General features: G+C 44.1%; 1 protein-coding gene across 1 annotated transcript; it reads left to right on the top strand.

The window, feature by feature from the left end:
• The first annotated feature begins 501 nt into the window (after window positions 1-501).
• Window positions 502-27,181, top strand: LOC144102576 (uncharacterized). The gene is made up of 5 exons (XM_077635812.1): window positions 502-576; window positions 4,024-4,087; window positions 7,156-7,259; window positions 26,162-26,256; window positions 27,156-27,181. The coding sequence occupies exons 1-5, from the start codon at window positions 503-505 to the stop codon at window positions 27,179-27,181; spliced, it is 363 nt and encodes a 120-aa protein (XP_077491938.1). The 5' UTR covers window position 502.
• The last annotated feature ends 817 nt before the right edge of the window (window positions 27,182-27,998 follow it).

Below are 27,998 nucleotides of genomic sequence, written 5' to 3'. Positions count from 1 at the left end.
AAAATTGATAGAAAACGGAGTTAAGATAACATTACATAGGAAAATAGAAAATGAAAACAAAGAACACAACGTTAATATGATACGGTTGTGTCATTTTTTTTGTCGGGGATCAACACCTTGTGTTCATTACATTATCCGTCAACTGTCTGTTGCGAAAGTGCTTTTTTAAGTGCACTTGCCTTTCCAGACGAATCAACTTGGATCATGAAAAATTCATCTTTAACATGTTTATCGGTTTCAATATATTGGAACAAGATGATGCCAACAATTAATGTGGCTATGAACGCATTGTCTTCATCAGATTGCCGTTATCTGTGCGTATGTCATTTTGAAACAAAAAGAGTGAGGTTTGATGATGCATAAATTGTCACTCATCTCAGCTACAACTTTCTACAGGAACACTGTGGCGTCATTAAACCTGGGCTGCAGGCTGGATCTGAGGAAGATCGCACTGGAAGCCTGGAACACAGAGTACAAGCTGAAACGTCGCCCGGTACTCATCATGCGCATCAGGGAGCCCAGGACCACGGCTTTGGTCTTCGAAAATGGAAACATACTGTGCAGCGGAGCCGTAGAGTGAGATGAAATTACGCTTCATGCGTGTTTCTACATTGACGCCTGTATGTGCCACGCTCGGTGAAGTCACGACATCGTCGGCGGCACATTTTCCTTCTCGCGCACCCTTGAACACAACCGCTCCGCACCATGTCTGGTTACTGTCCATATCTACTCTAACGCTCCCTACAAAGAAAATTCTCTAGAGATTACGCATGCACTATTGCATAAAGACGACTCTCCTCCCTGCCCCCTCCCCCGCACAGTGTTACTCAACGCTAGAAATGGTAGAAGCATTTCGCAGAAACCTAGATATCATTCAAAATTGCTTTACTGGCTTTACTTCCAGTGAATTTTCTTCTATAGTATGCTTTTTGATTTTGCAATGCCCTTGGCTGAGGTGCCCAAGTGCATCTGTTGAAAATACAGTTCATAGTGCGGAACTCAAAGACTCGATTATTGATTGCTGGCACTAGAGAACATCTATGGATTATACGTATTGATTTAAATTAATGTACATTCGGTGACTTTTTATGTGTCTCTAATGATTTCAAGTTAGAGTGTTCGCGTGGACCCAAACTATAAAAATTGGCGGTGGTTTAGCTCTGGTTAAACCTGAAGTGACGTGATAGCTACAGCTGGCTGGGTGGAACTTGGTCAGTTGAATTGCAAAGTCAATCTTTCGCCACTTCATTTCGCTGGGCGTTCCTTCTTCACCTTTGCCCAACTTGACACGGCGCATGCGCACAGCTGTTGCAGCTCGGTTTCGCCGGCGTGCCGTGCTGCCAGCAGCAGCAGCTGCTCCGCACCACGCCGTTCGTCATGTGACCAACCGCGTTACGAACCATGTGATCAGCCATGGTGCCACGCCGCCGGCTGCTGCTCCGCACCACGTGACCAACCATGTAACAGCGTGGCGGCGCAGCCACAGGGTGTCGGTGCAGCCACGCTAAAGGCTCGAAATACTAGCGTAATGTGCATATAGCTACAATATCTGTGAGAGAATAACCCCGTCGGTAATTTTTTTCACCTCTTCATTGCCTAGGACGAGCCGGAAATGAGGCATGTTGAATGGCGCATTTCATATAGCAAAAACTCTTAATGTGTATCTTAGTGGACCTGCACATTCAAGAATCTAATTTCCGAGAATCAAAAACCAGTATTCTTAGGTATTTTGTATTCGCGGGATGCACACACGCACCACTGCTGCAATTCTAGCAGCAATGAGCTTTTTATGGCACGAATGCTTTCATGAGCCACATATATTTTCCAGCAAGAAAAAAATCACAGTGAGGAGGCTTTCAGGAAAACTTGTGAATAGAGTAAATAATATTCCTTATAGCTGCGAGCTTGGCAGCCTGGCTTCAACAATTTTCATGCTGACAGGTTTTCGCAGTGTAATAACTCAGTCCAGGAAAAGAAAAGAGCCATGTAAAAAAGACCGCAAAATAGTTTGCTGTTTTGTCGCTACCGCAAAATTTTGTTTTGTGGTATTTTTCTGTACTGTTGTACTTTTCATATAGTGATTCTGTTCACGCTATAAAAATTTCATTTGCAAAAGTTCTTGAGCAAAAACATTACAGCAAATTTCTTGTGATGACAAAACTTTTTCTGTTGTCTTTTTCAACTTCTCATACCACCTGACACCTTACTGGAGTGCGGCATGTTGCTGGACCTCATGATATGTTTTTCCTGATTGAAATACACACCTTATGGAAAACTAAAATGGTGGGCAGGCAGTGTGAATCAATTGTTTTGACGAACATGCATCTCAGAAAGAAAAAGCGATTTTAGAATCTCATTTTATTTAATGACAAGTCTCCTTATTTTTTGTCACTGTTTCCAACCATTGCGACTGTTTGTGAGGACTCGAAGAAATAGACTGATCAGCTTACTGTCCATTGCCCACAAGGTATTTGCTAAGGTAATCGCAAATAGAATCAGGAGAACCTTAGACTTCGATCAACCAAATGATCAGGCTGGATTTCGTAAAGGATACACGAAAATAGACCATTTCACGCTACCTGACAGGTGATAGAGAAATGCAAAGCGTATAATCAACCCCTATATGTAGTGTTCGTTGATTACGAGAAAGCATTTGACTGACTGTTAACCACAGGAGGCATCGTGGAATCAGGGTGTAGAAGAGCCTTATGTGAAAATACTGGAAGATATTTATAACAAATATGCAGCTGCTATAGTCCTTGATAAAGTCGGCAATAAAATTCCAATAAGAAAGGATGTCAGACAGGAAAACACGATCTCGCCAATGCTATTCACTTCCAGTTTACAGGAAGTTTTCCGAAGCCTGAACTGGGAATGCTGGTGTTAAGAATTAATGGAGAATACATAAGTAGTTTCTGATTCGCTGATGACATTGCCTTGTGTAGTCACTCAGGAGATGAGCTGCATAGCATGATCAATGAGTTAGACAGGCATAGCAGAATGGTGGGTCTAAAAATTAACATGCAGAGAACCAAATTTACGTTAAACAGTCTCACAAGGGATCAGGAGTTCACAATTGGTAGCGATGTGCTAGAACTGTTAAAGGGATATGCAGGCAGTGGCCGCCAATCAGGATCATGAGAGGGAAATAACTATAAGGGTAAGAATGGGGTGTAGAACATATCGCAGGTTATCTCAGATCATGAATGCCAGTTTACCAATATCCCTCAAGAAAAAGCGCACGACAGCTGTATCTTACTTGTACTCACCTACGAGGCAGAAGCATGGAGGCTAGCGAAAAGGGTTCAGCTTAAAGTTAAGTACAAGGCAGCAATCCATGGAAAGAAAAATGATAGGTGTAACATAAAGAGACCGGAAGTGGGCAGAATGGGTGACGGAACAAATGCGGGTTAATGACATCCTATTCGAAATTAAGGGGACAAAATGGGCTTGGGCAGGGCATGAAATGTGAAGGCAAGATAACCGCTGGTATTTAAGGGTAACGGAGTAGATTCCAAGGTAAGGCAAGTGTAGCAGGGGCGGCAGAAAGACTGGTGGATGAGATTAAGAAGTTTGCGGGGATACGGTGGCAGCAGCTTTCAAATGGCAGGATTAATTGGAGATACATGGTAGAGGCCTCTTTGCCCTGCACTGGGCGTAGTCATGATGATGATGATGATGTTGAATGTTTTGCGCAGGAAGAGAAACAAATTGGCACTCTTGAAGCATGAAGAGAAAACTTATTTGTTACTTGTTTCGCAGTGACGATCAGAGACTGAAAGCGTGAGTGTGGAATGCTGTGAAACACCGAGGCAGAATTCGAAAAACCTTCACGAGTGTCGTATAAAGGGGAAAAACTGCCTGAAAAGGCTGCAAACTAAACATTTTGGGATTAAGTACTGCTGTGTGTCATTATTTACAATGTGTTTGCATCAAACACTGGTATAGAATAGTTGTTTATGGCATGGTATTATGTGAAATTAACAGAGCCAAATGTGTCAATATATGCTTTTTACTTTGCAGTGAACTGAAGGCCAAGGTTGCTTCAAGGAAGTTTGCCCGAATCATACAGAAGCTGGGATTTGACGTAAGGAAATTTTCATTACAAGAAGTAGAATAATGAGCTTACTGGTATCTAACTAAACTAAAAGTGTGCCCACGCCTCTAAAAAAAAAATCACCATCACAAAATACGCTATAGAAAAAGGTGCTGTCCGGGAACCTGTTTTGTGTAGAGAAATTGCTACACACAAGACACAGCGCTTTGTTGTTCTTTCTTATTCAAGTTATGTAACTCGAATAAGCATGGGGTGGAGTGTACTTGGCTGGTTCTCTCAGGTCACGAATGGTAGCTTATCAATATCCCTCAGAATAAGAGCATATAAGATCTGTGTCTCACCAGTACTGAACAAGAGCATATAAGAGCTGTGTCTCACCAGAACTCACCTATGGGGCAGAAACATATAGGCTGACGAAAGGAGTCATCATAAGGACAACGCAGTAAGCTATGGAGATAGAAATGATTGGTGTAACATTAAGAGGCAGGAACATGGCAGAGTGGGTCAGGGATCAAGCAAGGACTTGACATGATAGTCGATATAAAGACAGAAGAAATGGTCTTGAGAGGGCATGTAATGTGAAGGCAAGATAACCTATGGTACTTGAGGGTAACGGACTGAATTCCAAGAGAAGCAAGCGTAGCAGGGGGTGGCAGAATGTAAGATGGGTGAATGAGGTTTATTAATTTACGGGGTTAAGGTGGCAGCAGCTGGTCCAGAACATATTTGGACAGAGAAAAAAAAGAATGTTGCCCACCCCGCACCTACGGCACAACGGGCTGAAGGTTCAGGACAGGGTGAATTGGAGACATATGAGAGAGGCCTTTGTACTGCAGTGGGTGCACTCAGGCTGCTGGTGATGATGATCTAACCTCCCTCCTCTAAAGGCCTGTAGCCCTTTGCAGATAGAAGTATACAGAGAGGTGAGCACACGTGGCCAATGGCACATGAGTAGGCAGTGTATGTATAGTACAATAGGAATAGCCGGCTCTATGTTGAAGAGTAAGAGCATTGATAGACCCTGGCAATGAGAGTGAATAAATTTGATGTGATATTGTCTCCAGTGCAAGCTGGCAAGCAACAAAAACACGATGCACCTAATCGCCTTCTGCCAACATGTCTTGTCGCACAGAGCTTGTTGGCATGGGTACCGAAGTGTAATGGGCACAGTTCGCAATTGAAGGGACGGTGAGGAGAAGTCCATGCAAATATTAGTCCAAGTATCAATTGATTCCTTGCCTCTTTCTGGGTACGTCGATGCTTTCCCGGCATCAAAAAACACTTTTATCGTGGGAAAAATTGGTTGTGAAAATCTTCCCGCTGGTCGATTCAAACTCGTGATGTCCTTCCCGAAAAGAATGGGTTGCCGCCGTTTTCAAGTGAATGAGCCATGTGACACAGCCTCCGGGATCTGCGCAAAAGAACTTGGGTCTATGAAATTGGCCACTAATGGGGAGACCTCTATATAATTTTTGCCTTTTTGCTATTCTATAGATACTCCGTGTCCTGTTAGAGCGCCGTTTTAATGATCAGAACCAGACAATATTCATAACAGGGCAACTTTCAATTTGTCCTCGTTGCGCCTTTAATTGGATAATAGTGTGTTGTGCAAACCTGACAGGTCTCTTCGGGAAGCAACCAGGCGCGCATTATGCCAACCATGACGCTTCTTTTTTCGAGTGATGCATCTAGCAGTAGAAATAAAGGCGCGAGACCATGGTTGCATTTTGCTTGACGGAAAACGCCATGGTCACGTAAAGGTACAGTCTTGGTCAAAAGTCTTAAGGCAGCTGCGTTCAGCTGTAGCTATGTTCAAAACACAAGTCAAGCAGGAAGCTTCTCTACCGCAAGAAGGAACCTTCTGCTAGCATTTCAAGGTCATTTGGTCTTTAAGTGTGCTGTAATGGCTCTGTTATGCGGCTGAAGCAAACAGCCTTTGGCCTTAAGAATTTTGACCAAGACTGTGCCTTTAGCATAGTGCGTACCGCTACCGCTTAATATACCACGCCCTTGCACAGGCGTTGATTGGGCTCGAAGCGATAGGTTTCGGGGCTCTATGAGAACGTGGTGCAATCTGCCGCCCCAAAGGCTGCATATGCGTATGCGCAGAGGCACGCGCTACACTAAAGGTATTTTATTCTTCCGTTTCACAACCGGTGATATACATAGTTTGTGCGGGCTCCTGATCATAGCACTTTAGTTGGCGGTGGCGCTGGTAGCGTCCGTTTTAAGGCGAAAGACTTTCTTGGCTCATGAGTGGCGTGGACAGAAGTTGTAGACGGAAGTTATCCGCACAAACTGTCACTCATAAGTTGTGTGGTAAATAAAACAAAAATATAAAAGTTGATTAAGCAACAGTTCTGAAGTGACGTATATATAATGAAATAATTCAGAAATAAAAAATAAAAAGTAAAAGTAAAAAATATAAAAACAAAAAGGATAAAAATTGCAGGATGCTTAAGCTTTGAAGTAGAATGACGTTGTGGGCTAGTTGGTTTATTGCAGAAAAAAGGTTAGTACTGCATGAATGAGACACGACAGGCGAACAGTGTTGTCGTTTTTGTTCCTGTTCTCCTGTCGTGTCTCATTCGCGTAGTACTAACCTTTTTGCTGCTTAAGCTTCGTCTTTAAGAGTGGGACGTGGCACTGTGTTGCAGTGTTGCCAAGGGCCCTGGCCACGAAATGCCATCGGCCCGTTCGGCGCGAGGCCTTGCCCGTTGAACAATTTAAGGAGAAGAAATGACGCCGGTCTCACTCGGTTGGGACACAAACCGCGCCACAAGGGAAGGAATATTTCCGACGGGCGGTGCCGACAACTACAGCTACTACTACTCTGACGCCGACGGCGTCTCGACCGAACGAGCCGCATGCGCTGTCGCGTAAAACAGAAAGTGAAAAATGAAAGGAGAATGAGAGGACAGGGAAAGGTTTTTGCATTTGCGCTCTTAAGCAGACTTGAGGGCAATCCCGTAATTGTTTGACACCAGACAAAACTTCAACATGAGTTTCACCGCCATATAAAGTATGAGAGAACTGTGGCAGTACCGTTGTGTATTTTGCTGTTGACCGGCGATCTATGCTTGTCGACAACATTGCAGGCCCATTTCCTCAACTTCAAGATTGCGACTATGGTGGCCACATGTGACATTGGATTTATGATACGTCTCGAAGGCCTCCTCCTGGCGACAAGAGGGCTCGCGAGGTACGATCTTTTGCTTTCTCTTACCTTGTCCTAAAATGCCATGAAAGCTATAAAAAGTACAGCATCTTATTGCAATGAGGAGCTTTTTAGGTGCTGTGTGTGTGTGAGCGTATCCATGCTGTTAATTTTATTCCATTAAAAGTTTTTTAGAATACAATTCTTAATGGAAATATTTTGGAGCAGAGCCTAACAATCAGATCCATTTCTATGGAGTGCAGCAAGCAGTTGTCAGTTTCTTATACGTCTCTGAGATGTCTGCAACCAAAACTTTTCTTAAACGCAGAGGTATTTCATGTCCGTGGATAGTCCAGTGTACAAAAATTAAGGGGACACTTAAACTGCGCCTTTAACGGTATGACGCGACAGCTTTAACAGTGGTTTCTGTTTAGACACAGTTACTCTTCTTTGTTCACATTCACACATTTATCACAGATAATGCAGTTTTCACATTCTTGTCTTAGAACTTTTCCACGTGGCATTGTGTTCATATACTCATATTTTAATTCGTATCTAACCAAGCTTCATGTCTCTAGTTCGTTCTAGTAATTACCATATTAAAAAGGTTCAAATTAAGTCAACACTACCACACATCACCCTTCGCTGTATCTCAGTCAAATCGACGGTCCAACGTGACAGTCTGTAGCATGGCTAGTGACCCAAGGGTCGTGTTTTCAAAAACTGAATGAAATTTGGATTTTTACTTTGCATAAAAAAAGTACTTCTAATTTACATTACAAGTCCTGTTTTCATTTAATTTCATTCCTGACATACACCCTTGATGTGAGTTTTCTGCAACACTAACAACGCGAGGCCTACCGGTGAACGGGGGCCTTAGTGCTATTATGTTAAAAATTCAGAGGATGGTTACGAGTATTGTAACGCAAATGGTCGAAAGTTATCGCCGAGAGATTGCTGTCTTGAAGCTGCAACAAGAACATCGGCTGCTGAGGCACAGTCACGGCAGAGAGGTTCTCAAGCCACAACCAGTCCCATACTGAGAAGCTGTAGCCGAGCAGGTTGTCCAGAATCTAATTCGTGAATGCCTCGTTAGAGCCTCGGTATTGACTACTGGCTTGGCTTGCCGATTCCGTCACCTCGCTTTTGACTCAGTCGGTGTGCTGAAAACTTGAACCCAAGAGTTCACTCAGGAGCTCCTCGATCTGGTCAATGATTCATTGGAAACATGGCTGCCGCACTCCTGGAAGATAGCGAAAATAATATTACTCTTAGAAGCTTCAACAAAAGGTTTTCATGTTGATAATATTTGTAGAATAGCTATAAAATCCAATTTGGTAAAGCTCATAGAAAGAATTCTGCACAGTCGCCTATCAGAGTGTTTCAGAAATCAACGCATTGAGCTCTGCTCAGAAGGGCTTTCATCGTGGAGGCTCAATATAGTCTGCCCATGTTGATTTAGAGAGCAGAATCCACCTTGCTATGCGGCAACAACGAAGTATCAGCGTTGTAGACGCTTCACACTGCTAGAACATAGGACAGTGTTGAACATTCTATCCTCCTCACCAAATTATCATTAATACACCCGCTGTTCTACATTTATGCATGTATCTGGGAATTTTTAACAGGACGGCAGTTCTTTTGCACTGACTGTTGCTACAACTCAGACACCTATGCCCAGACCATAGGTGTGCCACAAGGTTCAGTGCACTTATTTTTAGGGGTGTGCGAATATCAAATTCTTCGAATACGAATCGAATATCGAATAATCTAGGACAGACGCATTTAACCACTACAAAACATTTATTTGAGCATTCAAGAACATCACAGTTCAACTATCAATGAGTAAATGAACACAAAAGGTATGTGCGGCTGCACAAAAAGCACCAAAGTCTAGAACAATATTATTAGAAGAGTAGAATTATCACAGAAAATGACTAGTACACAACACTGATTAAGGCTATCTTGCCATAAGCACAAAAGCACTTTGCTGGGATGAACATTAAAGGTTGTCGTGAAGGAAAACCAGCTGCTCCACATGGTCAGGCAGAAGTCTTTCCCTTCTAGCTGAAACGACTTCTCCAGCCACAGAAAATGCCCTCTCACTTGGCACTGAAGTGGCGGGTATTGCGAGGTACTTCGTGCACAGCTTTGACAGACTAGGGTACCTGAAAGAACCCACACTCCGCCACCAGTCGCATGGGTCACTGTCTCGTTTCAACAATGCCTCCTCTGAGTAAGCTGCAAACTCCCATCCTGCAGCAGAAACTGCTTCAGTTTCCACAGCATTCTTCACTAAATTGTCAAATGCATTCCAGACATTACAAGACTGCTGTGCACAGAGTTCTGGCCTCTGTTTCGTAGCTTCTGGGTCAGGAGCACACCGGGACAGATTTTGTAGCACTAAATCTTTTAGCCATATCATCTTTTCCTTGTCGGCTCTGAATACGGTGGATTTGAAGCGTGGGTCCAAAAACATGGCCAGGCATGCCTCCTTGTCCTCTGCATACAGGGGGAACCTTGATCTGATCGAGCATGCCAGGGCTGTATGAAATCCAGTAGTACCAGAGAAGTTTGCAAGATAATGCAGCATTCCAAAAATGAGTGGTATTTGAGCTGAAAGTGATGGATACGTATCTGTACTGGCGATAACAGTGGCTTTGAAGACTGGCTTGAGCGTTTCTACATATTCAGAAGCCTCTTTCCATTCCTGTGAACTGAGCCATCAATGCTGTTGTCTGAAGTGGCAAGGTCAACAGTGACTGCCTCCTTTAGTTCCAAGAGACGAGATAGCATTAGGTACTGGCTGTTCCATCTGGTTTCTACGTCTTGCACCAGACGGAGAGGATCTTTGCCTGTTTTTTTGGTATTCTAGCCTTTTTTGTGCCAATGAGCTGTGCTTATAGTGACCAACAATGTGTCTGGCCTTCTTGCACAGACGATCAATGGGCGGCGTACGAGATCTTGCGTCGTTAAGGGCTAGCTGCAGGGTGTGGGCGAAACACGATCGCTCAGTCCACGGGAGCCTCCTGACAGCGGCACGGATGTTGCGCCCATTACCTGTCACGATGTATTTTTCACAGTTGTCGGGTATCTCCCACTCGCTGCACATCTCGTCCAGCATAGCTGCGATGTTTTCAGCACGGTGACTGTCAGCCATATGACGCGTGTTAAGCGTGAACCGCTGTATTTGAAAATTAGGAGCTAGGAGATGGCAAGTGAAGCTTACGTAGCTTTCGTTCGCTCGCGATGTCCACATATCGCTGGTAAAGGCAACAGCTGCAGTTCCGCCTTCAAAAGCGTTGCTAAGCTCCATTTTCACCTTCTTCCGCGTATCGTCATACATGCGCGGAACAAGCACCCGCGAAAGTGTAGAGCGCGACGGTAGGCGATAGTTTGGAACAGCAGCTGCCAACAGCTCTTTAAACCCGCGGTCTTCAACGACGCTGTAGGGCTGCAAATCAAGCGCCACCATGGCAGCGACCTTGCTATTTAGTGCTTGCGTCATCTTTTGTGAAAGCGGCTCTGTCGGGCGCACAAAGTCGGCCATGGTCGGCTGATCTTTCTCCGGCACACCTGCAGCCATCTCTCGATACTCTTTCAGCTGGGCCGCATGCAGCTTCAAATGGTTGACATGCGGCGTTGTCGTACCTGAAGGCGTTCGAAGCACTTTGCTGCACGTCGTGCACTCCGCCGTCGACGGCGATGTCTTCACAAAGTATTTCCATACAGCGCTCTTTCCTTTTCGGTTTCCACATCCTTGGTTCGCCATGGCACGAATCAGAGTCGGACGCGCCGTCGCAGGTATAGCCACAAAGAAGCTCACCAGCACAATCAGCTACAGCATGGCCCGACGTTACGCATGGCTCTGAGCGCCGCCATGTTGCTATGTCGATGTCGATAGGACTTGCGAACCGAAACGAACGACGGTGCCCGCAGTAAAATATTCGGCTAAATACGAATATTCGCGTCGCATCGAATATTCGAAACAACACAAATACTTGGTTTTCGAATCGAATACGAATACTAAAAATATAGTATTCGGTTAATATTCGAAAATTTCGAATATTCGCACACCCCTACTTATTTTCAATATGTTGATGTGCGACAGTCCTGTACACCCTGACTTTACAGTTTATGCTTATCCAGATGACACAACCTTCTTTGCCTCAGCAACAGACATTCATGCCCTATATCTTTCTCACCAGGCTTACTTCAGTGCATTCGACGTTAGGCTGGATAAGATTAATTTGGTATTAAATGTGCACAAAAGTTGCGTGCTAGTTTTTCAGTCCAACATGCCTTTATATATCTTGTTACACTATCACTCGAACAAGAAATCACAGGTGGAACCTTTGATGTAGCTAGGCGTTACTTATGATGCTATACATATGGCGGCCCCACATCAAGACTAATGTTGAGAAACGTGAGCGTGCACTCTGTAGGCTGCTATGAACAAGTAATAAGAATTTGGCCTTGTAGTAAATGGCCAACGGTGTGAAAAAGTGATCTCTCTTTCCCCTCTTCTTTTTCTCTCTCCCTCCGTTCCACTTTCCACACATAGGGTAGCATACTGGGCGTAGCCTAGTTAACCTTTCTGCCCTTCCATTCATCATTCTCTCACTCTCTCTCTCTTGTCATGCGCCGGGAGACGCTTCTACTTTTACACATTCATCTATTTTGGAATTTGGCTGCGTACTCTTTGCTAGCACCCCTAAATATAAGCTTCATCCGTTGCTGCTGTCAGAAAGGCACGCACTACGCTTTTGCCTAGGTCGGCCTCACTCAGTTTCTACTGCAGTTCTGTACCTGGAGGCTCGTGTTCCCGACATTAACTCCCTTTCCCACCTTTTAACTGTCAGGACTTTTTGCAGGCATTTGAATCTGCTCCTGGTATGGCTACACCTATTTTTGTCTCCCACCCAGCCCTCTTTCTCACTCGCCATTGGCCAAGTTTCCACCTCCCTCAAGTTGTTTTTACTCAGAACCTTTTATTGAACATTGGTGTGGATCTCAATTTTGTATGCAGAGTTGTTTATGCAACGTCCCCTGTGGATATTGCTTTTGGTTTTATTTTCCCACCTAATGCGAAGCATCTGTCTGCCAGGCCGCTAACTGGTCTCCACTCTGATCACCTTGAAAGTTTCCTACATCACATTGGGATTGGTACAGGTGCATCTGGAGTTGGCCAAAAGGCAGCAGTTGGTATTTCTGAAAATCTCTTTTTTAAAGGTTTTCAGTTCGTGTGCCGGAATACACGGCCATATTTCTTGCGGAGTTTATGGCTCTTGGGCTGGCTGCTTTGAAAATTCCCTCCAATGCTTCTGAGGTGATATTCCTCTCAGATTCTCTCTCTCTGTTTTGATGGCGCTGATGTCCACAGGGACACCAGCGCTTTAGCCACTCATAAGGTCTTTTATTCCCAGATGGGTGAAAGAGGTGCGCTTGGTTTGTATTCCAGGTCACTGCAGTATTTTTCAAAATGATGCAGCAGATTTCTTGGCAAAATCGGATCTGAATGGACTTGTTGCCTGTAGCATCCCTAATCTCACTCTGTTAGGAATGTCTCATATTCAGCGTTATCAGTATATAGCCACCACATGCAACGATCTCTTGCTCTTTACCGTTGACTGCCTACATATCATGTACCCGTAGAAGGCTAGCACGTGTAAATCCCGGCAGTGTGAGGTAGCGATGACTCTCATGCAGTGCATGATCCCCCGCTTAAATCTTTACGTAAGTAAATGCGGGTTCAGTCTTCCACAAACCTTTGCGTGACTTGTGGGGAGGTAGAAACATTGGAACATTTCCTACTCTGTTGCTGAAGGTTTACGCATCAGAGAAGGACCCATCAAGAAATTCCAATTACAAAGATGGGATTCACTTTGTCGGTCCTGCTTCTTCTCTCCTTCAGTGCGAGAGCCAGAGGTTTTGCATGGCATCAAGTTTGTGGATACCTCCACAATTACATAATAGCTACTGGTCGATTCCCTTGCTAATTTACTCCAAAATTTCCACATTTAAAAACTCTTTCAGTGATATTAATGTACTAAATTCTCTGATCTTGTCTCCCATTTTTTTATTTACACTTCAATTGATCTCTGACCTATTACTTAAAAAACAATAAATAGCTTGGCACCAGTTTGCCTTCTCTTGGCAATCTTCACTGATGAACCCTGGCATATCGCCATCGTGGGTATGTGCTGTCACTAGAGCAACAATAAGAACAGAGTCATCGTGCCTTAGTTGCATTTGTTTTTTCTTCTGCTGCCAGAGATTTTGAGTCTTCTCTGTTACGTCGCTTTCCTGCCATCTGCATGGGATGTGCATAAGGCTGGATTGTTTTAGTGGGCTAGGCATTTTTGGCCTGGACCTCAAATTTGCCAGGTCTCTAATTAGAGGCACTGAAGATGTTGCTTCCTCTATTTAATTTCAGCAAGGATGGTAAGAGACACTGTGGCAAGGCAGTGTGTGGGCGTGTTGGTTTGTTGGCCTCAAATAAAGATTGCACATACTCACTATGGGGGAGTGGCCAAGACACAGGCAGTGAATTGCTGGGAACAGGAGTGTTAAAGGAGCAAATAGAAGTAGTAACAGGGCATAGGGCGACAGATTGGATGCCGAAATTACGGGGACCTGTTAACTAGGAGATTGAAGACGGGACAATGCCTTTATGTGGAAGTTGGATGTTGTTGTTAGCCTTTCAAAAGATGGCTCATACCTTCACTGGGGGATTGGCCAAGAATCAGGAGGCAGAGGTTGCTAGTCACCTGTACGAGATAAAGGCAAAGGTAGAGCACGTGGGAAAGCAACACTGGTGAATTCTACCTCAACAAGGGCATAGCCTGAGAAGGGACAGGAGTTTAAAATAAAAAAATAAAGAGGAATTAAAAAAAGAATAATGAAGTCAAAATGAAATAATGGACAGAAAAAAAATATTGTAACACTTGCCATGGCAGTCGATGACGCTAGCAAGAAATTTTGAACAGCGGTGCAAACAGATCTTAGGCTGAACACAAGCATGGTGGCACCAAATGGTAGCAAGAGCGGGCTGCTCAAACTAAGGCCAATATGCTGCAAAGGCTCCTCTAGCAACTATTTTCTCAAAGAAGTGACATGGCGACAACAGAGCCAAAAATAATACACAGAGGAGAGATAGCGCCAAACCAAAGCTGTGTGGATACGGCAGCGCAGTCTCATAAGATATAAGGTGCCAAGATTGACAAACTTTTCTGCTCCAACAATATCTCAGGTGCTGATAATCCGCCGATGTTAAAAGTACTGTGTCTTGTGTGCTTAATAACGCACGTCGCCAAAACCTAGATGCTGTGATATAGGCTGTAGCTGGGAGGATAGGCAACACAGAGCCACTTAGGAAAGTCTTTGCGAGGTTATCACGTATTTCATTTACTGTCACACTGCTGCGACTTGAAGCCTCTATTAAATCAGCAAGGCTCGAATGTTAAGGAAGCAGGGATAGCATTTTTAAAGTGGGAGTGTCAACATGCGCTGCGAGAAACGAACAAAAAGATAAAGATAGGTAATGACTGCTGCTGTAGTAATTAGGGGTCTAGCTTCCGTAGAACAAGTGCTACTGCTAGAGACTGCTTGAAAGATAGGGGTGGAGTCCGGAAGGTGCAGAGAAGAGGACCAGTGTAAACGCAAACAGAATATTCCCACACCTGCCTTTTCACTGCATTGTGAGGCGCCACTTGCTATTGCAATATTTTTAGGTGGGGCCCGTAAATGATCTTCTAGTTCACTATTTAGAATACCGAGTGGTAAATGTTTTGCATTTTGGGGAAAATGTCATCGAAAAAACAATGTGGATAGAGGGCCCGCTGCTTAACACTGGAAGGATGTTATACATTTTTCACATCTAAAGGCCCAAATAGTCTTTGCACAAGCACAACCTGTGGGTATGAAAACGAAACCTGTGGGCACCAAAAAAGGAGGTCGGCTGGCAACAGAAATTGCTCTGCGAACAGTAGAACTGTGATTCATAGAATCATATGTAAGTCTTCACAGTTAGAAAGTGAAGTCGAGATAAGAGAGCAGGAATGCAGACGTCAAGGTACAGCACATTGGTAGCCACAAATTTGTGGAGGCCAAGGCACATTCGAAGCGCTTCCCTCTCAGAAGGATGAGAGGATGAAGTTTGTATGTAGCTGAGCCTGCAAACAACACAGATCGGAATTCTAAGATGGGCCTGACGTATATTATGCAAATCATTAGTAGCGTATCTCTGCGCATGCTATACCGGTGACAGCACAATCTAGGGAACATGCCCGCGGTACAAGCCCCTTTTACTGCGACATGGTCAATGTGGGGCCGCCAGGTGAGTTTCTCATCATAAATGACCCCTAGATGTTTTAGAGATGGAACCTGAGGTATTGGTTGTAATTGACATGTAAGAGAGCACTACAGGATCCTATAGAGAGAACATTTTAACTGTTAATGTTTAGCTGTTAACTGTTAACATTTAATTTCAAGTGAAAGCTGCCCAGACAGTGCTCAAGAGTGCTCAAATATGATTACAACTGATCATAGAGGGAATGCATATCAGGTGCAGCCACAAAAAACACAGTCTTCCGTATGGCTGCAAGTGCGAACGTGGCGATGGAGAGAAATGGAGCTGGAGCTCAGCAGAACATTAAACAGCACAGGTGAAAGGACCGCTCCATGCGGTATGTCTCTCGTTTGTTTGTACTCCTCTGAATGAACACCATTATGGACGTAACAAAATTTGCTGCTATAGAGAAATGCAGATAACCATGCTACTAAATAATCTGGAAACTGAAGAGACTGCAAGCTATGTATTAGGATGGAGTGTTCTACACTGTCGTAAGTTTTGGAGATGGCTAGCGTAACAAAAGCAGCGTTCAGGCGTTCACCACGAGCAAAGCAAGTTCGGCTCTCAAGATCAGCATGTGCATTCCTTATCGAATATTGTAGCCGGAAACAGAGTTGACACGGGCTCAGAGTAGTTCTGTGGTCCATGAAGGGGCTGAAACCCGAATTAGTAACACCCTTTATATTAATTTTACCACGTTCCATGTTAACTAAATAGGCGTAATATTACCATAATCATAGCTTCCACTATGATGTTTAAGTAAAGGGATCACCTTGGCCAGCTTCCACTAGGAAGGTATCCAAGCATGTTTGATAGCACAGTTTACTAGGTATTACAAGCAGTCGGGAGACTCCGCAAAAAGAGTCTTGAGCATCTTTGTAGTGACACCATCAGGACGGGGAGCAGCAGCTGGCAACCTCTTAACAACTTGTGAAAGCTCTGGTAGATTAACTTTAGAGACAATTATTTGGTGGAAATTGCACAAACATTTGTGGCAAAGGTAGTAGAGACAAGAACTGGTTTTACAGGACCGTGCAATAGATGACACATTCGTCAGCAAATAGGTGTATGTTAGAAGTGATGTTGGAGGGCAAATCATTTATATAATTAAGAAATAGAAGGGGGCCTGAAACAGATCCTTGCGGAATGCCAGGCAGAACAGGGCAAAGTGAGGACGATTGGGAATTAGCGTGAACGAATTGATAACGGTCCATTAAGAAAGCTCTTGTACACGTAGGAGGTCTTGGAGGATGGTAATGTCGGACTGGTTGACTATTGGGCAATAGATGACACATTTGTCGGCAAATAGGTGTATGTTAGAAGTGATGTTAGAGGGCAAATCATTTATATAAATAAGAAATAGAAGGGGGCCTAAGACAGATCCTTGCGGTACGCCAAAAAGAAGAGCGCAAAGTGAGGACAAATGAGAATTAGCGTGAGCGAATTGATAACAATCCATTACGGAAGCACGGATCTAATCCAGAACCAAAGGATGAAGGTTTAGGCGTGAAAATATAAGAATGAGGGTTGCATGAGGGACTTTATCAAACGCTTTTTCAAAATGTATGAATATAGCATCCGTAGAAACCTTATGATCTAGACATGCATGTAAGTCATTAAGGAAGAGAGCAAGTTGTGTATCACAGGAACGACCTTTGTGGAAGCCATGTTGATTAGGATGAAAAAAATTGCAATGATAGAAACTTGGCTTTAAATGCTTTTCGTGCTTAAATATAAATGGTAAGCATTCACGGCGTATGTTTCGCAATATTCCCTGTTGCACCTCTGTGAGAGATGCAACAGGAAGTGAAGAGATACAGCGAAGATGATGTAACAAGCAAAACTGTGCAGCTGCCATGAGGCATCCGACGCCTGCACATTTGGGTCTGCAGTCATTCAGCCCAGACCACAGTGCACATGCCCACTCGTGGGCACTTCGAGTATATGTTCCCTGCAGAGCATGTATACTGGAAGCTTCCACTGCAGGTCAGGATCAGCAATTATGGATGTCGGCCTAGAAGCATAGTGGTTTTTCTTACGGGTCTCATTACTTTCCTGCTCTGATGCACAATGGGCTTTTATCCAAAACGAGGCAAACTAACCTGAACACAATCCGTGAAAAGCACATGTCTGTTAACGGCCCATACCGCAGTGCTATCCCAGTTTATATATGCTTTACATGTTAGAGCAACTTTATATCATGATGCATTTTGATTATAGTAGTAGAGCTGAAATCTGGGTCAGTTGGTACATGTTCAGGAAAAAAAAAACTAGTCAAAAGACAGAACACAGCGAGGAGACGAGGTACACAGACGACGACTGGACTAACAACTGTACTTTATTGAGGGAAACTGTCTCACAGGAAACGGTGGCAAAGCTTGCGCAGCTCAGTCAAACAATCTTGCATCTAAAGATAAGCTGCGATCTTGCGCCATTGTTAAAGGAAGCTTAGTTGCTTCTGCATAAGGGTGATAGAAGGATTGCTTATACAATCATCCTCTTGCATACTAACAAGGAACGCTTCGAGAATTTCGCCCTCCACTTTTTCCTTGCCTCTATCAACAGTACTAACATTTGAAAAGAGCGGGTAGCAGCCGCATTCCCGGCAATGTCGAGGCAAGTTAGCGCCATCAGTAGGGGACAGAGAGTTGTGGTGCTTTCTCAATCTTTCATTAATACAGCGGCCTGTTCGGCCAATATATACTTTTTCACAGGTAAGCGGAATTCTGTATACCGCCACATTCTATACAACCACATTCTTCACGGAGTTGTAGACTACTTCACAGAAACCGAGTTTACACTTCTTCAGGCGGATTAAGAAGGCGTGGTTCTGGTTCTTCCCACGACCACGTTTGGGGAAAAGGCGTTGGCAGCCGTTGACAAGAACTTCAAGCCTGCGAAGCGCAATTAACCCCTCAAAATTGAAGTCTGCAACTGTGAGACTACATTGATAACCTGTCTCAAAGGGTGAAGAATAGCAAAGGGAATTGACTCTAGGTGCTTTTCTCTGCAAAAATGCACAAGGCTGAGTGAATTTGAGAGTCATTGTGACAGAGGCAGGCACTTGGCAGAAGTTAGTGGGCCAGTATTTGCAGCAACATCTACAGTCCACTACTGTTCAGGACCCTTACTGTGTTGCGAGCATGGCTGCAGTGACTGAAGTTCTCGACAAAGGCATCCCTGGAGCCAACAGTGCATTTTCAAATGACATTGAGGACTTGTTTTACGGCATCCTCCATGGCAATCTATTTGTTGCGATGCGTGAGCTGATTGAACAGCAGGACCAAGTTGCCTTTCGAAACGCATGCGGCACTTCTGTGGATACGTTCCTTGAGCTGTTAACAAGTTATCTTTCTTCCACCATTGTTCATTTTAAGGATGTTATGTACGTCAATAAAGCACAGTTGCAAGTCCATTCGTTGTGTGCGTGCCTCGTTGATTGCGTGCCTCGTTGTGTGCGTGCCTCGATGATTATGACATTCTTTACAAGTGGGTTAAATTTTCCTAAATGTTTGAAGCTGTAGAAAACACTTCAAAAACTTGCTGATTTCCGGAATAACTACTTCATCCATTGCACGAAGCACAGTTTCCACGCTTGAGAGCGAAGCCAACAACCAGCAATACTAACTCGTGTAGTGGTGGGTAATGCTGTACGATCAAAACACAACCTGAGTTCACTCTAGCACGACTCTATGTATTCATTGTGAAGCCTGATGGCTACAGGTTTCCACAATCATTAATGTGGCAGACAGAACACAAGAACCCTCAATAACCAGGTGTATCACCCATATGTTTTTAGATTCCTCGTGGAACATTCGTACAGGCTGTTTGTCGTGAAGGTGAGTTACTGTAGACATGATTCAACAGAAGGCGCTTTGTGGTACTGAGTAGTTGTTTTGACGTTCATGGATGGATGGATGGATAAGGCTGAACTCATTAAATCGGGCGATGCCTCAAGCCACCTATCCATGTCAAGAAATTTTGCGCTTGCCTTGATTTTAGCCACCAATCAGATAACCTTCGCTTGGTTACTTCTAACCGGTTAAAATATACTTTCTCTTCACTGTCCTTAGACCCCAATGCCTTGGATAAACCAGCCCCGCTGCTCTCCACTGTAGGGTGAAGCCTTTATAGAAAAGTATCAAGTGTTCAGCCGTTTCCTCCTACTCTCCGCACGCAACCCACAACGCGTCTATCTCGTGGTACTGACTCTATATGTCTTAGTCCGCAAAACTCACGTCCTGGCCTCAAACAACAAATAACTTCCCCTACAATTATCATAGATATTTTCTTTGACAATTTTCTGCTTAATGAAGCTGTATGCTCCATGTGGCGATTTTGTCAGCATCCCTGTTTTCCACATAGATCTCTCTGTTTCTTTAACCTTTTTCTTAACTGATAATTGCTGATTTGCCCCTCTACTGCTATCCAAATATTTTTTGTCACTTTTCTGGTTCGCTTTCTCCATTTCGTGTCAACATTCTTTATATACAGGTATCTGAAAACTTTCCTAGCCAACTGCTTTCCCCTATTTTTCTCAATCGCTCCTCATATGCTATCTTACTGCTAGCTTCTCTGCTCTCGAATGACGAGCATCCCATATCACCCTGTATTCCCTGATTTGGTGTATTGCCATGTGCTTCCAAGACCAGTCTCCCCATGCTGGGTTGTTTGATTTCTAACCTTGCTTGAACATCTCGTCCCATGCACTGGACCGCATTACCGAAAGCCAGGCTAGGAACCATCACCCCTTTCCAGATCCCTCTTACCACCTCGTACCTATTGTAATTCCACAGTTCCCTATTTTTCATGACAGCTGCAATCCTAGCAGCTTTATTCATTACGTATTTTTTATGCTCTGTCAGATACTCAGCACCGTTATTCATCCACACTCCAAGACACTTCTACACATCCACTTCTAGCGTGAACTCCTGTATTCTATGCTCGCCACCCTCATCATTAAATATAATGGCTGCAGATTTTTCCTTACTAAACTTAAAATCTATTCTATATTCCTCTGTACCACATATGTCTATCAACTTCTGCAAACCTTCCTTGTTGTCAGCCATTAGCACTATATCATCCGCGTTTATTAGTTCCGGTAATGATTGTTTATTCCATTCCCCTTGCTTGAAAAAAGAAAGGCTGAAGCCTAGTCCGCTCCTCTCTAGCTTGGTCTCTAACCCTTGCAGGTACAACATGAACAACAAAGGAGACAGAGGACATCCATGCCTAAGCCCCCGCTGTATTTCTATAGGCCCTGATACATTTTTTCTCGATTTTATAAGCACTCTGTTCCCCTTATATATATCTTTTAAAAGATTATTTACTCGATCTTTCACATCCAATGTGCCTAGTATGTCCCACAAATACTCTTGAATAACGTTGTTGTAGGCTCCCCTAATATCCAGAAATGCTAGCGATATGGGCCTGTGTTCCTTTTCAGCAATCTCTGTACACTGCATCAATGAAAACTGATTGCCTTCCAACTCGTATGTTTCCGGAAGCTATTCTGTAGCTATCCTAGCACCCCGTTATTCTTCATCCAAGCTAGCAGTCTGTCGTTTATAATCTGCATCACCACTCTGTAAAACCACAGATGTCACTGTTATGGGACAGTAGTTACTTACGTCAGCTTTGTCCCCCTTTTCCTTATATATCATGTTCATTTTACTTAATCGCCATTCATCGGAGACTTTGCCATACACTATTATTTTATTCACTACCTGTACTAATATTTCCTTGGCTTTTGGTTCTAGCTTCTTTATTAACATAATCATAATAATATCTGGTCCTGTTGATGTGCCACTTGGAACCTTTTTCTCTGCCCTTTCCCACTCTCTTTGCTCAAATGAAGGAATTGCAGTAACTGGTCTATCCTCTTCCGATAAATTATGTGCAACATTTCTCAAAATGTTTGTCATTCTTGTTCCTATGTGTTTCATTGCTTAATTCCCTTCTAGTCGAAAACCTTGATCTGCAACAGTTAACCTTTTCTTTAGCCTAGTCTCATTACTCATTGCATTTAGATGTTTCCAGAATTTTTGAGCTGCTTCTCTATCCTTTTGATTTACTTTTGACATCCATTGGGCACCCTTTCTTCTAATTTTCTCATTAATCAAATAGGATGCTTACCTTCTACACTTTATGAAGGTACCCCATTTTCTGTCGGCTTCAACTTGTGGTTCCCCCCTCTACTTGGAATATCTGTTCCCTGGACGTTTCCTGACATTTATATATTGCCCTCTGGACCTCCTCATCGTACCAACCCTTGGATTTGCGCCTTTTTCCTTTTCGCTTTACTCGCACCTTAGCTAACTCTAGCTCAAGTAATCGAGTTAATTTGGTATATAAGTCCATTCTGTTTCATTATCCTCAAAAATTACTTTCTCAATTTGTTTGGATGCTCTTTCCAATTGCTTTTCTGAATAAAAATTCCCCTCTGATTGTTCATCTCGCTTCAGTCCTACATTGTTCTCTTCTGAAACTCAGCTTCATACGTTTGTGGTCACTACCTAGACTTCTGGAACCATGTTCATCTATGCTCATTACCTCTAATATAATATACATCCTCTATGACAGTGCATAACCAATCGTTCAGTGCAGACTCCTTGCCTCCCATGTTATGGGCCATTCACACTTCTCGGTACTGTTGCACAGAACAAAATCATGCCTGTCACATATACCCAGCAGCATGCTTCCTGTCGAATCTGTGTACTCATCCAGGTCTTCTGTATGTGCGTTCATGCTGCCTATTCTAATTATATCGTCTTGTCTTCCTAGCTCAACAATATCGCTTGCAATACATTCTAATATTTTCCTGTTTTTCTCTTTGGAATTAGCTCCTGTACACAGGTATACAAAGCAAAGGAGTGTTTGCTCCTCTGCCACTTTTTATTTTAGCCATATATGTTCCTTGCATGCCAGTTTAACCCTTTGAAAATTCATACTTTTATGAATGAATGCCCCAATTCCACTCCCTTTCTGCTGCCCTCTGTTCTATGGCAATATTCTCACGCGTAGTCTGGGTTACAGGGTGGTTGCTCCATGTCTCTAAGATGCGTTTCCACTAAACCATGTAACATTATTTCTTCATGCCTTAACGGTTCTTGTATTTCCTCCCATTTCACTATATTCCTGCCACCTTGCAGGTTAAAGAAACCCATATCTGAATTAACTTGGCCCTGGCGTTTGTGTCTATTTCTTCTCCTATGGTTCCATCATCCTTTTGACCTTGGTTTTTCATTCTCTACACTGGTTCCCTCAGAGCTCTGGGTCCCCCCCCCAAAAAGCTGTTGCCTGGCAACCTATCCTACTACCCACCCTGTTGCCAGTGGCAGCACCGTAGTGATTGCCATCCTGTGCAAAAAGGTAGGGGCTTGCCTCGTACACTTCCCTTTTAACTTTCAATACTTCGTATCCTAGTTGTCAACTCATTAACCTAATTACACGGTTAGCCTCAAAGACCCTCCTTTCCGCTTCGCTAGCCTGCCTCTGGACCTCTGGGATTGTGCATATTGTCACATGCACACTCTCAGAGGTCTCTCTAAGCCTACGGATCCCGACTTCTAACTGCTTCTCGATATTGCCGCGAACATTTGCAGTGTTTGTTCATTCTTCAAATCTGCCGCCACACAAATTTATCGCTTTTTTGTGACGCAAGACGTGACTAGGATTACCTCGATTGATCGCAGCCAGGCAGAGCCGATTCTACGTTTTTCTGGAATGTTCTAGTAACTTTGCATGCTTTATCTGGAAAGTTCGCCATCAGCTTTAAATTGAGCACGGCTGACGGCGGCGGGCATTCTGTTCGACGACAGCCAAGCACGCTTGTCGCTTCGCCGCCGCCAAGTGACTCAGTCCATTTTGGGCGCATCAGACCAATAAACAGTTTTCTTTTAGAAGACCTCTTTTGTCCGTCTTCATCGCTGCTTCGACTGCCGTCACCAATACGTGATATCTGGTGGAGGTGCTGGGTAGCCTTCTATATTCTGGACGCCCCCTTTCAAGTCGTGAAGCCAGCCCTCAGCGCTTCACACCCGAGGACGAGCCAGCCGACGTCTCCAGGGAGAGGAGCCTGAGTTTGGGACACTGCCCGACTGCACCAGACAGCGAAAAGACGCTGCTACGAGCACCGCAAGCTAGCCGAAGATGTCGACACCGATCATACTGCAGCAGCCACGGGTGCCGCCAACTTTCAATGGATCCCTAGGTGAAGACCCTGAAGAACGAACAAACACTGCAAATGTTCGTGGCTCCTCGCCTTCAGGATATCGGTGAGACCAGCATTTATAACGACAAGGTGTTCGCCATCCATGTTGCCCCCCACCACTTCCTGGGCTTTGGCCATTGCATCTACCATACACTTCCCTGATTGGGCCTCCACGTGCACCCGCCTTTCCGCCTTCACTGTCATCAAAACGCCTCCCTCAACCCTCGCCATGTTTGAGCCACCGACTACCAGAACTCTCCTGCGCTCTAACTGCTCGCTTCCTGACTGTGACTGTTGCCCTCCGGATCGCAGTAGCTGTCTCACCCGCAGCCGTACGCTACTGTCGCGAGTCTCCGTGCCCGTTTTTACCTGTCTTCCCCTCTCAATGCCTGCTTTGCTACAGCACTGTAGGATCGATGAGACTCGTCCCCCACCTGACACTGCTTCGAACCGGGGTGCCCTGCCGGCCGCGACCTGAGCGCTTCTAGCTGCTCTTCTAGCTAGGTGTGCTTTTCCCGCTCCTCCTTAAGCTCGCCGAAAATTCGCTCCAACAGGTCGGCATTAGCCTCCTCTCTCTTAAGCGACTCGGCGACTTGAGTTTCTAGCTTAATCCGTTCCTCTCGTTCTACCTTCAGGTTCCATTGGAGATTTTTAATCCTAGCTGCCCACTCCCCTTTCAACGTCCGAACGGCCTCCTCAAAACGCTTACATATCTTGCATGCTCAAAAACGTATTATCAACATCAACTAGCGGGAAGGCTGGTGCCACCGTCAGTGCAATTTTAACTCGATAGCATTAAGGAGCCCGTGTTCAGAAAAGCCTGTGTTAACGTTAACGTCGCATACCATTAGCGAGAAATCGACCAATAATGCTGACAGAAGGAACGAAGCTATACCGCCTAAGTGGAGCTGTGCGGCCTTATCGCTACGTCCACTGGATTGTGAGCAAACTGCCAACCGTTTCAGGTGGCAGTTAAATTAATGATTGCTTGTGAGAGGTTGCTCGGGACCGGTGGCAGCACCTGTCATCACTGGTCAGTGGCGCATCGCTTAATCACGTAAAATATATGGCTATGCACAGCTCAGTGTCTAGTTGCGCAACAAGTGTCATATTCTTGGTGACAGGTGTTTACATCATTGTTTCAATGATTTCACCTATTGGCTTATATTTTCCGAGTTCTATATCTTATGAATCGTCTTCCGAGTTCTATATCTTATGAATACACAGCAAATCGTTGCTCCTTTCTCTTCCTGCTCAAGCGCTGTGCAGTTACTGCATGTATATAGCGGGATAAGCAGTGATCCAGCAAACTTAGTTATTCGTCCGTTCGAAATTACATGGTTCCTAGCACACGCACTCCCGAGAGAGAAAGAGAGAGTGTGAGAGAGGGAGTTTTCAGCTGCATTAGACAAGAAAACAAATGCAAATAATTATTCGCGGATATACTGTTGGATTTGCCGAACGAGCATGCGGTTCGATGATATTAGCCTAGGTTGACTAAATTCCTCTTGTATTTCAGTTAGCGTGCAAGATGTGGCAGAGATGGACATGGTTTTGTTTGTGTGGAAATCAGCCGTTCAAAATTCTTGCTTCCATTGTGTTTCACCCGATTGGCAGTGAAAGAGCCTTTGGGTGGTTAGATGATCGGATTGTTTTGTTGTGCCGAAATCTGCGTTCTTCTCTAAATAACGTTTTATTGCACTAAATCTCCACAACACTTTAATAAGAATAAGGGAATGGAAAGCGGTGTTGGTTTTGCATCTTCGTCATATTTTCAACAGGATAGAAAAATCGGCTACAGTGCTTAGCGTTTGTATGCTTTTCTGCGCGGTGGTGGGAAGACCATGATGAATGTGATTAGCGTCGAGGTATTGGCTGCTGTACTATTTATTGCACGATTAAATTTTGCTCGTGTCAGAAACAATTTCTTCATGAGACCTGTTTTACCATAGAATCATGTCGGCCAGACTGAGCGTTAAGTAACATAAGGTTATCAAACATTGTGGCTGACTGTGGCTGTGCTCAGCTCTCTAAATGCACTTAAATTTTAGCACCGGGACTGCGTAACCAGGATCATTTTCGAAGCACTCAGCATACTCAGGAATAGTTAGACAGGCGGATTAGGAGGGGTGAGTTTTTTTTTTTTGCAAACAGTGCAGTGGCTTTTTAGAGGCTGAGGAAAGTTTTGTTTTTCTATGTGCCGTGCGCAAGTGTTTCAGTGGTTCCAACAAAGCTCTCGGAGTGCATAGAAGTCAGGATTTTCAATGAAATTGTGCTTGGTATTGAAATCTCTCTTCGTATTAGGCACTTTTCTTGTCCTCCTCTAAGCTTTGTCTTCGTCTTTGGGGCGGTTCAGCAATAGAGTGCGCTTTATCTTTTCAGTTACGAGCCTGAACTTTTTCCGGGACTGACATATCGCCCAGAGCATCCCCGCGTCACTGTTATAATATTTGCCTCCGGCAAAATAGTATTCACAGGTGAGGCCTCCTTCCTGTACTTTTTTGCTCTGCTTTATACCCTTGTGGTTCTGATCATATGCACGTTTGTAATTAGGGACCACTATTGAGGAAATAATGCATTATTCTGTATATCGAACAGTTAGGACATTGCTTTGAAAGTCCCGTGCAAAAATGTACCACTGTTTTGCACGCTTATCGAACTCGTGGCAAGTGGTGCTTCTCCTAATGGACCTTTTCTATCACCTCGCTTTCATGCGGTTAGGACAACCTAAGGAAGCCTAGTGGCTGTTTTTCCTGCTGAGCTTTGGTCTCCTGGTTGGCGAAGGTGTTGCTGGAATGAACTGTACCATTCTCGGAATGAAAATATTCTGTTTATCATTTACTGCTAAGAGGGTCAGACAACCTCCGACAGGCAATGGCTTGTTGCAAAGCACCATCTGCTGCGACTTCGACGTGCAGCAGTTTGGGTCAAGCAACGCCTAAGGAGCGGTGCACTTCCCGCATGCTGGTGGGCCGCTGTAAGAAATGCCTCACTAGTTTTGTGCAGTGTATTGCTGCTTGCATGTTAGAGATAAGCATGTTTTTTGCCGCTTTTATGCATCGAATTATCATATATCAATCTGTTTCACGATCTTTGAGTTCGATATACCGGAATTCAAGTGTAGTGATTGGACGTGTTCTTCGTGGAGCACATTTTCAAGACGGGGAAGTAAGGGTGCTTATATTATTTTGTGGAAGCTTTCATTATATGGCGACAAGTAAAGTTCAGAAAGCCGCAGGATAGTCGGCTCATTGCTTTAGGCGATTTTTGTGACACACATAGGTTTTAGCGAGAGCAGATAACGACATGGTGGCTATAGCAAAATATTGCATTGCATTGCGTGCGCACTTGCCAGCAACACTGAATCTAATTGCAGGCCGCAAGGTGATTACTGCTGACTAAACCTTGTTTTCATGCAGGCAGCACAACTAAGGATGCGATATATGAAGTATTCAGCGATATTTACCCACTGCTGAGGACTTGTCGCATTGATTGATGGTGCAGTGTCACGGCAGCTGAATGAAATCAATGGCATCCTGTATGTCACGTTTTTTGACGGAATGTCAAGTTTTGCGATTCACCCCGACCAGACGAGTTTGCGCGAAACTCTTCATTTCATCAGCTAATTTTTTGTGTGCTCAGTGTTCAACCTGTATGCATAATTTCCTTGTAATCTCGTTCATGTTCCATGTCATGATTGCTGCAAGTTGCAATAAAACATGTACTGTCGAATTTTAATAACTTTATTTACTTTAACGCAAAATGTGCTATGTGGGTGACTGTACTATGTTTTTTCACCCTAATAAATGTGTTCATGAACTTTTAGACATGCTCCTCTGGGCTATTTTTCGATGTACTGCTGTAGTCAACTTGGTTATGAAGAGCACGTACAAAGAGTTGATAATTTTTAAACTTATACCATGTGATGTTGGTGACTTGCAGAATAACGCTTAAATCTTATTATATAACTTATACCCTCACACTAGGCAATTTTATCTCTCTTTCGAATCAAATGGCACTGCCTTTTAACCTCAGTAACCGTCTCATACACAGGAGCATATTATGTGGTTCGGTTCGAATGACGTTCGCCACCGAGTGAGTTTAGGGAAGTCATTCGTATTCGATCTCGAACCGAATGTGCACTGTGGACACCAGATGTGCACGAGAAACAAGCAACGCAAAAAAGGTAGGGGGTCTGGTGAAGGTATGAAGCTTTAAC

Source organism: Amblyomma americanum, chromosome 8 (genome assembly GCF_052857255.1).
Source record: "Amblyomma americanum isolate KBUSLIRL-KWMA chromosome 8, ASM5285725v1, whole genome shotgun sequence".
NCBI classification, from domain to species: Eukaryota; Metazoa; Arthropoda; class Arachnida; order Ixodida; family Ixodidae; genus Amblyomma; species Amblyomma americanum.
Note: the sequence above shows the minus strand (reverse complement) of the source record. Positions and strands in the feature narration are given on the sequence as shown.

What these genes read in the sequence shown, in the direction of transcription:
- LOC144102576 (XM_077635812.1), top strand. Translation starts at nt 503, where the DNA reads ATGCGCATCAGGGAGCCCAGGACCACGGCTTTGGTCTTCGAAAATGGA. An exon ending in CTGTGCAGCGGAGCCGTAGA is followed by an intron (nt 577 to 4,023) that starts GTGAGATGAAAT and finishes TTTACTTTGCAG; the next exon opens with TGAACTGAAGGCCAAGGTTG. An exon ending in GCGACAAGAGGGCTCGCGAG is followed by an intron (nt 7,260 to 26,161) that starts GTACGATCTTTT and finishes TTATCTTTTCAG; the next exon opens with TTACGAGCCTGAACTTTTTC.